Source organism: Hylaeus anthracinus, unplaced genomic scaffold (assembly GCF_026225885.1).
Source record: "Hylaeus anthracinus isolate JK02 unplaced genomic scaffold, UHH_iyHylAnth1.0_haploid 11978, whole genome shotgun sequence".
Lineage (NCBI taxonomy): Eukaryota > Metazoa > Arthropoda > Insecta > Hymenoptera > Colletidae > Hylaeus > Hylaeus anthracinus.
In genome coordinates this window covers 3,992,147-4,003,330 of record NW_026534326.1, presented here as the reverse complement: position 1 = coordinate 4,003,330, position 11,184 = coordinate 3,992,147, and the positions used below count along the sequence as shown (strand labels likewise).

The following is an 11,184-nucleotide window of genomic DNA, read 5'->3' as shown; positions in this document are numbered from 1 at the left end:
TTTCCTTAGCGAAAATGTTGTCCGAGACTTCGTTGAGGAGATATTAATGGAAAACCCCGGACCAATCAGAGCGCAAGTATGCCAATGGAGCGTCCCCTGATTGGTCAGTGTTTTATGTTAATATGTCCTCAACGAGGCCTCGTACAATATTTTCGCTAAGGAAAAAGTTGTTTCAAATCACCTCCCGAACCACCCCTTTCAATGACCTCCACCATTTTTGTAACACCCTGTATAATACTATTACTTAATTTATGTAACATATCTTATAACTAACTGTTTACCCCATAATTGTAGTTTGACTAGGGATTGGCTGTTTTTTCGGCATTGGTTGAGTGCCATTTTCTTGTAATTCTAGGCTCCGCCGCTGCTTTCCCTAACGTGCCTACTTTATCGACTGTTCCGTTCCCCGTCCGAGCTATCCTGCCCTTTGAGTATATACATAGAAATGGAGGAGGAATTGCTTTGTTCTGTATACATCTTTGTTCTGTATGAAAGTGTGTCCAAAGTCTGTACGAGAGAGAAAGGTATAGAGTATAGAGTGATATCCGTCCTCTCTGCGCATACGCCAAAATCGTACCTGCACTGACCTGCAAAAGTATTATAAAACAAAATTTGTACATCTCGATAATATATGAAATTGCTGTTAAATATACTTTTTTCGGAAAAAGAATATTTTCTGAGGATCGCTTTTTTGAAACTATTTTTATTTTTTCCTTTAGGAATTTTTTTCTCATAAGTAATATAAGTTGCTCCTTATATGTCATATGACATAACATGCTTACTTTTGACCGAGGATGTGAAAAATAATGTTTACAGACAGTTTTAGATTTCGACCAAAATCGAAGAGCAACACCGTTGCGAAATCGTAAAAAATATTTCTTTCTTTTTTAAAAAATTGTGCTTTCACTTTAGAAAAGAAGTTTGTAGATGTTTTTTGTAGGGTTTCTCGAGATCTACGACGAAAAAAAGTTTCAATCCAAAATGTTTATTATTAAGAAAGTTACGAATTTGTTAACTTTGTCAACGTTTTACATATTTTTCCGTCAAAAACAACTAAAAAATAAATTATTTCGTTTGTCTTATATTTTTTAAGAATTCCTGATCTAATGACACGCATTTTTCCGGTTTGAACATTAAAATCTGTTTATCTTATCAAAAGTTATGATTTATTCAAATTTTAGTCGAAAATTCTATATTGCACGTAACTCGAATTTGGTAACAGATATTGAAAAATTGGTTGGACGAAAGTTTTTCAGTATGAAAACGTTCACAAAATTGCGAATACAATTTCTATATAGCGGGTGGCAAAAAGATTTATGGAGAAGATCATTTATGAAGATTTTAGGTTGAAACTTTTTTTTGTCATAGATCTCATGGAACCCTACAAAAAACATATACAAACTTTTTTTCTAAAGTGAAAGCGCAATTTTTTTAGAAATGAAAAAAAGTTTTTTTAAAGTTTAAGTTTCTTTTAATAATAACATCAGAATCAGCCTCACTCGATACTGAGTTATATTTAAGTTTCTTATGAAACATTTTTCGCTACATGTCACAATACAGAAGTTATCAGAATGTCACAATCGGCTGAGACACCCTGTATATGAGATTCAACTACTTCTTCATAATTTTATGGGTTACATGTATATTTACACAAGCCTATCTGTACAACTTTTATTTGAAGAATCTGCTTAACGTCATCTGAACACGTAAATAATGGTGATTAGTGAAACAGATCAAAGAATAAGAAAATTAATCAGTTCTATTGATTCAGTTTTTGTTTTATTTTGTAACATTAATAGTTAAATCGTTTTTTATTGCATCAATTATAGACTTATTTATTGCTAATATCCATTTTGATTCATTAAATCATGAAATTTTATTCAAGAAAATCAAACACAGTACGAGTAAAGATGTCATGTTTATGACGAGGAAGGTTCTTCCTCATTTGATATTTTTTGTTGTTGTTTTTTTTTTTTTTTTTTTGACGAAGTCATCTAAAGTCGTTTTTTGTTAATAACTTTTTAATAAGCGGTGAGCGACGGTTAAGTTATTAGAAAAACATTGACAACATATGTCAAGGTCAAGGTCATAGGGGTCGCCTATTCGGGATTTTTACCATAGTAACAATTTCATTGCAGACGATGTTCGAGGACCAGGTTTCAAGAAACAAGATGGAAAATCGAAACGAAAGAGACGTGACTCTATAGACAACACTCAAGATTTTTATAACCTATCCGGTGACGTTTTCGATATGGAATACCCAGAGGCAGAACAACTGATTTTGTTCGATCAGAGAGATGGAATGTCGACAGAATATAACGACACTATAGTTGAAGAACTACCAATCGAAGTAAATACCGAAGATCTTGATTATTTTTCGGGACCTACGTGGCAAAGAAATAAAATACCAAGTGAGTACAAAAATTGATATTTCTGGATCGTTTCTGATTTTGTACTCGTCAAATTAATTTATGGCTATCCTGTTGTAGTCCAAATTCATTGTATGATTAAATATAGCTTAGGAATGGCTAAACACTCTCAATTTCAAGTATTTAGTTAATTACAAAGTATTAACGGGACAAAAGAAATATTTCTGGATATTTTTAAATATACTTATGGTACATTGATAAGGTTTAAAGCTCAAATTTGTTCTTCTTACGGTTTTACTTTAGATAATACCATTCAACTTTCGTAATCCTTTTTTAATTAAATATATTTATTATGTTTAGCGATATCCAAGTTATCTCGAATCGATGAGTCAAACCTACTTTCTAATTTGTATAGTTTTAGTTTTTATTTCCAAGGATACTTGTTAATTCCATTCGATATATTTAATAATAACAAACTATACAGGGTGTTAACAAATATGCGAGACACTTTCTCAGGATCAAGTCTTCATACCAGTACAAATCGAAAAGTCTCTTACCATTTTGCGATCTGAGGCTTCGTTGTTGAGATATAAGCGGTTGAAACTTACAGGTGGACTTCCGGCGCGGGCTGTTAATAAAAAATTCATAATAATTTAATATTTTTCATATGCACGTCGACCATATTGGATCCGCCATTTTGAATTTTGAAATTCTGATACCAGATTCGTAATTTGCAGCCCAAATAACCATAAAATATCAAGTTTCATGAAAATGTAACAACTTTTCAATATATATGTCGGCCATATTGGATCCGCCATTTTGAGTTTTGCAATTGTGATATCGGATTTGCAATTTCTGGCCGAAATAACTCACAAATACCAAGATTCATGAAAATCTAATGCACATGTCAGCCATATTTGAGCCGCCATTTTGAATTTTTCAATTCTGATATTAGATTCAAAGTTTGCGATTCAAATACGTTATAAATACCAAGTTTCATGAAAATCTAATAACTTTTCAATGTACATGTCGCCCATATTGGATCCGCCATTATGAATTTTGCAGTTCTGATACTAGATTCGTAATTTGCTGCCCAAATAACTCTTAAATATTAAGTTTCATGAAAATCTAATAACTTTGTAATATACATATCGGCCATATTGGATCCGCCATTTTGAATTTTGCAATTCTGATACCAGATTCGTAATTTGCTGTCCAAATAACGTCACGTTGGAGGAATGAAACAAGTGAGTGTGCATCGGTGTGTCTTTTTCGCGTGTGAGTGCGTTCATTTGCGACCGCACGTTCAGCTGACAGGGATTTAAACAGTCCGCGCCAGAAGTCCACCTGTAAATTTCAATCGCTTATATCTCAACACCGAAGCCTCAGATCGCAAAATGGCGACTTTTCGATTTGTACTGTTATGAAGACTTGATCCTGAAAAAGTGTCTCTCGTATTTGTTAACACCCTGTATAATATATAAATATAAATCGTTTGATATGCTTCTAGGAAAGAAAATGATCGTAAAAGAATCATCACCGCGATGGCTGGAAATCGGAATAGCTGCTGATTACTCCGTAGTGGATTTTCATGGAATGCGAGTGCAGCAGTACATTTTGGCTCTTTTGAACATCGTAAGTAGCCGTAAAATTCATGAAAAATGCAGTAGTAAAATAAATACGTAATTATGAAGTCTAGTCTCAAAACATTCATCATGAAATCATATTCTTAAATATATTAAATATATTGTAGACTAATGTGTGTAAGTTACTCCGATTGTTTTGATTTATTTTAAACTAGCTGTGCCGCGCGCGGTTTCACCCGCGTGGAATACTATAGGGTGTCCCAAAAATATTGTAACACCTTGAGGGGGGTGGTTTGGGACGCGATTTGAAACAACTTTTTCCTTAGCGAAAATGTTGTCCGAGGCTTCGTTAAGGAGATATTAACAGAAAACCCCGGACCAATCAGAGCGCGAGTATCCCGGCGGAGCGGTTGCGGTAGGCGTGGACTACGCGCTAGGCAGACCGCCCTCGCGCTCTGATTGGTCAGGGGTTTTCTGTTAGTATCTCCTTAACGAAGCCTCGGACAATATTTTCGTTAAGGAAAAAGTTGTTTCAAATCACCTCCCGAATCACCCCTTTCAATGACCTCCACCATTTTTGGGACACCCTGTATAGATGAATTGGAAGCTACAAAAATTATAGTAAATGTTTAATTCTAGGTTAGTGCAATTTACATGGACCCATCTCTCGAGTCAAACATGGTCTTGGTAATTGTACGAATGATTTTGTACGCAGAAAAGAGAGACAGTATGGTGAGTTACGCAAAATTAAATTTCTCTCCTCTGGATAGATTTAATTTTTAAAAATGACAATGCAACAAGAAGGGAGATAACAAACATTCATATATACATAAATATACATATCTTTGCCTTTACTAATATTTTCAATTTGATATTATTTTGTTTACTTGGAAATTAGTGGTACACAATTACACATTGTTGATCTTGCCTTCAACTTTTCTTTTCATTTTAAAAATTACAGAAGTCTTACAACGGTATTTTTGAAAATGTCAACTGATTGTGAGTCTACATTTGTTTTTGTTTTTATCTGATGTGTATTTTTCGAGCTGCACCCAATTTTCAACGATTTTTTGCTCATTCTGATTTCTGTCCATTACAGCACCATCTGTGAACCAAAATGCAAAAACTCCTAGGTAAAATTTATATATTTTTTTCTGGAGAATCCAAATCTGCAATTAAAAATTAGGGGTTCCCATTAAAGTTCTTTATCTTCCCCCACCTTCACCCTCAAGGGGTAGCGGTGGGATGTCGAGTTTGGTATCATTGGATGTCTCCTTTCGCAACGAACAACTTTCATTACCTACTTGTTTTGATCTGATGCATAGTTCTCGAGATATTTCAATGTCTTGAGATAAAATGACCACCCTGTATACAGGGTGGTCCACGCAATTGTTTCAAGTCATAACTCCGTTATTATTGCATTTACGAAAAAATGCCAAAGGAGAAAGATAAATGGTACGAAGAGCACTACATCTGTAGGCCTTTAAATTTTGTTCAGATGCAGCAGTGCATATGCAATTAACAATTGCATCATTTCTTTAAATAGAAATGCATATTTTTTCTTACACAGATCGATTTTTCTGTTCATTCTACGTACAAAATGATTAGGGCACCATGGCAAAAAAATTATTAGTTCTCGAGATATTTTCAAAAATGTCTTTACTGAAGAAGACCACCCTGTATATTGCTATAGGCTTAACGAACCACTCTCCATCTCCATGCGTTTGTGATTATGGTTACGTCACAGGTTCGCCGCGGCGATGCTAGGCGGTCCCTCGAGAACGTGAACAAATGGAATAGGAAAATGCTGTCTTCGGCGAACGTAAACCATGATGTCGCTATATGGTTAACACGTTTAGACATCGGTGGTCCCTCTGGATACGCACCTGTGTCTGGAGTATGCGATCCAGCGAGATCGTGCGCTTTGAACCGAGACGAAGGCTTAACTAGCGCGTTTATCATCGCTCACGAAGTTGCCCATATGTGAGTATCGCGCGTATTTTTAAAATTAATTCCTATTCTTGAGTAATATTGTTATTATTATATTTTAAAATGGTAGTCTATTTTTTTTAAACCATTCTCGAGACAATTTTTATGGTTGCCTAGCAGGTAACGTAATTGACATAAAGTTTTGAAATTTAGTACGTTTATTTGTACAAATACAGGGTGCGACCGCACGGGTGGTACGACCAAGCAGAAGGTGATACTGTCTACCAATTTATGTGTCACAATTATTAGTTGCAATTTCTTGCCATATTGGATACAGTAAAATTGTTGTTTTTCATCAGAGAATAAAATATAAATAATACGATTATATCACGCAGAAACGAAATCTTGTTAAGATACAAAGAAAATTTTCCAATTTATAAAAATACAGTGTTTGCATCTATACAAGGTGTCCCACAAATGTTGAAGTTCCTCGATAGGGGAACACTATAACCTTACATTTAATTATAAATACTTTAGTGCAAGTAAATACATGGCGTCCCAAAAATGTTGGAGGTCCTTAAAAGGGGTGATTCGGAAGGTGATTTGAAACAACTTTTTCCTTAGCGAAAATGTCGTCCGAGGCTTCGTTGAGGAGATATTAACGGAAAACGTCGACCAATCAATGCGCGCGTATGCCATTGGAGCGGCCGCTGATTGGTCGGGGTTTTCCCTTAATATCTCCTTAACAAAGCCTCGGACAACATTTTCGCTAAGGAAAAAGTTGTCCCAAATCACATCCACTCTGTATATACAGAGTGTCCCAAAAATGTTGTAACACCTTGAAAGGGGTGATTCGGGAGGTGATTTGAAACAACTTTTTCCTTAGCCAAAATGTTGTCCGAGTCTTCGTTAAGGAGATATTAACGGAAAACGTCGACCAATCAATGCGCGCGTATGCCGTTGGAGCGGCCGCTGATTGGTCGGGGTTTTCTGCTAATATCTCCTCAACAAAACCTCGGACAACATTTACACTAAGGAAAAAGTTGTTCCAAATCACATCCACTCTGTATATACAGGGTGTCCCAAAAATGTTGTAACACCTTGAAAGGGGTGATTCGGGAGGTGATTTGAAACAACTTTTTCCTTAGCGAAAATGTTGTCCGAGTCTTCGTTAAGGAGATATTAAGGGAAAACGTCGACCAATCAGAGCGCGAGGATAACAGTGGAGCGCCCGCGGTAGGCGTGGGCTACGCGCTAGGCGACCGCCCTCCGGCAGCATACCCGCGCTCCGATTGGTCGTCGCTTTCTCTTAATATCTACTTAACGAAGCCTCGTACAACATTTTCGCTAAGGAAAAAGTTGTTTCAAATCACCCCCCGAACCACCTCTTCCAAAGACCTCCAACATTTTCGGGACACTCTGTATAATACACAATTCATACTGCAATGTTAATATAAGTAAAACACCACACCCTACCACAACAAAGTGGCCAGTAAATATTTCTATTTAAACACCAATTATAAATAATGAAATATTAATTAACACAAAATTAATTTCTTCGCATAATATTTAATCATTTCATTAACACTATAACCTAGTCACAAACCTTTCTTCTCCAATCATAAATTACTAAATCGACAACTTATCAACTCAAACTTATTCCAAAAGTTTGCAAATGTTCGATTGCTGCTTCGTTTCTCGACTTTTGTCTAGCCCTAAAAATATCTATTTCGTTCTTTTTACGATATACGATCGTGTTCCTCGTAGTCTAGGTCTGACTCATGACGGTGACGAATCAACCGGAAACGCGTGCAGGGAAGAAGGATCACGTGGAAGCGTGATGGCACCAATGGTCGCGGCGACGTTTCATCACTTTTACTGGTCCGCTTGCTCAAAGAAGGAATTCCATCGTAGGGTGAGGTGAGAAACGTCGTTTTATTCGTGCGCGATGTTTTTAGAATTACATACCGCTAAAATAGGTACTTGTAGACGGTGGTCGTGTTTATTGAACAAACCGAAACGCGACAGTTCGACTCCATTAAAGGCCACTGTTCGCGAAACGTTCACCATGGACGAGCAGTGCAGGATGGAATTTGGCGAGGGGTGAGTCTTTTTTAGTAAAAATAATTGTATGGAAATTAATACAGTTACTATTATTGTAATTATTTTAATAATTAAATTATTAACGTTAATTTAGTATAAATCATTCTAAGGTAAAAGTAATTCTTCTAACGTGGCTACAACATAAATAAATTATATTTACTAGTACATAGTAACTTGTAAAATTAAAGAGACTGAAATTAATTGTAAGAACAATTTTAATACTTATAAATTATTTTAAGGAATATGCGATCCAGGTGCAATATAAATAAATTATATTTATTAGTGTGCAGTAGCTTATATAATCAAATTGCTGTGACTGAGATTAATTATAGGAACAATTTTATAAATTATTATTTTAATAATTTATATAAATAAATTATATAAATAAATTATATAAATAAAATATAACATATAATATAAATAAATTTAATATAAATATAAATATATAATATTTATATACATTTATTTAAATATAATATAAATAAATTATTTTAATAATTCAACAATGACTGACACTTAACCTGTTAATAGACTGTAATGTCACACGTTATATTTTTACGATGATCAGTTAATGTGTCTTTGCATCCTCTTAGTTACGAACTCTGCAAGAGCTTTGATGTCGTGGAACCGTGTTCTCACTTATGGTGCGGTAATAGCAATATTTCTCAAACGTGCAAAACCAAGAAGGGACCACCTTTGGAGGGCACTTTATGTGGGGTCTCTAAGGTAAACGCACACTTTACATGTGAATTATGACAAGAGTGATGTGAACGACTAACTGGTTCGATAAAGTAACAAGATAATTGAAAACTAAATTTATACATTATTTTTGTATCATCATTGTAGATTATTTCATTGTCTGTTGTTCACTGTTAAAATTTTTAACAAGTTTGTCAATTTATCTTCAATATCTGCCTCGAATTTTTAATTATCTTTATCATTATTTATCACTGATTGTTGGCAAATTTATTAAATTTATTTATTTAATTTAAAATAGTCACGGACAGAATAAAGTCGTTAGGAACAAATTGATATTTAAATAAAGGTAAGGTAGCGAAACTGTGATAAATAAAAAATTTAGTTATGCTGGATACTCTAAACAAATTTATTTCAAATTAAACGTTCTTAGTTACAAAGGAGAACTCTTGAAAATAAATATAAATCTAAAAATAAATATGGAAAATATATATTTCTGGTGTCTTTTTGGCATTCTCATAAAAATCCTTATTTATTTTTAGAAACTACAGTTCTGAAAAAGTATACAGGGTGTCCCAGAACTCCTGGGAGGTAGCTGAGACGATTCTGAACAACATTTTCCTTTGCAAAAATGTCGTACGAGGCTTCGTTTTTGAATTATTAACGAAAAACCGCCGACCAATCACAGCGCCCGATTTGCGCGCGCTCAGCCGTGAGAGGCTGGCCCGACGGCTGGCCTTGAGCGTCCTGGCTCGAGCCAGCCACTCGCGGCTTTGCGCGCGCGCCACTCGGCCGCTGTGATTGGTCCGTGGTTTTTTATTAATAATTCAAAAACGAAGCCTCATCCGAAATTTTTGCAAAGGAAATTGTTGTTCAGAATCGTCTCGTCTACCCCCTGCCTCCATCTCTGACATCTATTTCTGGCTCCTGCAGGAGTTCTGCGACACCCTGTATAATAGCTTCAAAAATATTAAAAATAACCGAATCAAGTTGAATACCATTTACCTAATCAGAATAATAAACAAATGTGACACGATTTATTCAATTTCCAATGCTTCTATGCATGTCTAAGCTTTTACTTTTAATTTTTTATTATATTTACAAACATTTTTAATGTAACCACAACGCAATTGTTTCAGTGGTGTACGAACGGTCAATGTCAGTCCGCGACCAAAAAGAACCTCGATTTGGGTATAGTGTTAAATAAACCCAAAGATGGAGGCTGGAGTTCGTGGTCTGCCTGGGAGAAGTGTTCGAGGACATGCGGGATAGGAGTGCAATGCCGAACACGAAAATGTAACAAACCGCTGTTAGTAATACTAACTCATTTGAATAACTATTAAAACCCCGTGCACTTAGAAAATTTTAGAACAGAGGCAAACACTTGGAAATTCTGAACAAGACTATAGTAAAAGGTACCAATTGAGGTTGTCCTGCGTAATGTATCAATTTTTAATGAAAAAATAATTTTCAAAAATCTAGAATAGGATATAAAATAAAATAGAATAAAATTCTGAATTTTAATTAAAAGAAAAGCTATTGTGCTAATTTAATTTTTCCTTTAGAAAGGTATTAGTTATATTTTTTATATACTTGCATAAAATAAATAATAATAATACATAAATTTTATGTTTAGTGTAAAGTAGTGAGAACCTCAATTTGCTAATCTTAAGATAAGCATTAATATTCGTAAAGTTTTGACTTTTCATTGCCACAATTATTAAAATTAAAATTCAACATTTAAATTAACAAATTCTTTTGTATTTTGAATTTTAATATACAAACTTGTTTTAATATGATCTTTGCTCGAGGAAGATATTCTAAAAATATTTAAAGATATTCTTTTATACATAACATATCAATATCATTTAACATTGAATTATTCAAAATTTAATTGTTTCGAATCTCTGAATAATATTAACAATATTAATCTGCAAACCTTTATGCCATGGGGATATAAATTTGTAAAACACTTTGAATAATAAGACCCTTGAATGAATAATACCCGGTTTTAAATGACAATTTGTACATTGGATTTGAATAGTGGAATCATCCCTCTTTGTTAAGGTTTATACATTGCAAGAGATTTGTCCCTATTGATCCTATCAATACGCGATGAAAATCGGTACCTGATCCCCTTTGAAGTGAATTGTGGATCCTGATTCTGTCACTTGAAAGCGGGAAGTAATTTATCCCAAACGAAGAAATCAATTGAACTGGGCTCTGGAGAGCATGCAGGCCATGCAGTTGGTCCACCTCTATCGATTCGACGACCAGAATGTTTGTTATTAGGGAGAGTTCGAACAGTACCGAAGAGAGTCGTTCCATATTCTCAAATGCAGTGTTTCTCAAACTTTAAGTAAATATCTTTACGAAAATAAAAATTGAGAAAATAGAAGTTCATTGTAAAAATTGATTTTCAGAAAAGAGGTCTGGGTTAGGTCTGAATTAGGGTTGTTATTATTCGTTAAATCAATTTTTTAAAAATATCAGCTTACAGG

General features: G+C 34.5%; 1 protein-coding gene across 7 annotated transcripts in view; it reads left to right on the top strand.

Annotated features, from left to right (window-relative positions):
* Positions 1-11,184, top strand: part of LOC128896796 (A disintegrin and metalloproteinase with thrombospondin motifs 3-like) — a 33,812-nt gene that overhangs the window by 9,441 nt on the left and 13,187 nt on the right. For 6 of the 7 annotated variants that reach the window (XM_054160270.1, XM_054160266.1, XM_054160272.1 and 3 more), the window contains exons 3-10: positions 2,139-2,411; positions 3,880-4,004; positions 4,595-4,687; positions 5,703-5,938; positions 7,652-7,804; positions 7,874-7,987; positions 8,581-8,713; positions 9,823-9,992. In XM_054160270.1, the coding sequence (XP_054016245.1) occupies positions 2,139-2,411; positions 3,880-4,004; positions 4,595-4,687; positions 5,703-5,938; positions 7,652-7,804; positions 7,874-7,987; positions 8,581-8,713; positions 9,823-9,992 (1,297 nt within the window). Of the gene's footprint in view, positions 1-440; positions 525-2,138; positions 2,412-3,879; positions 4,005-4,594; positions 4,688-5,702; positions 5,939-7,651; positions 7,805-7,873; positions 7,988-8,580; positions 8,714-9,822; positions 9,993-11,184 lie in introns of those variants that run through there. The other variant, XM_054160273.1, reaches the window with a different exon arrangement.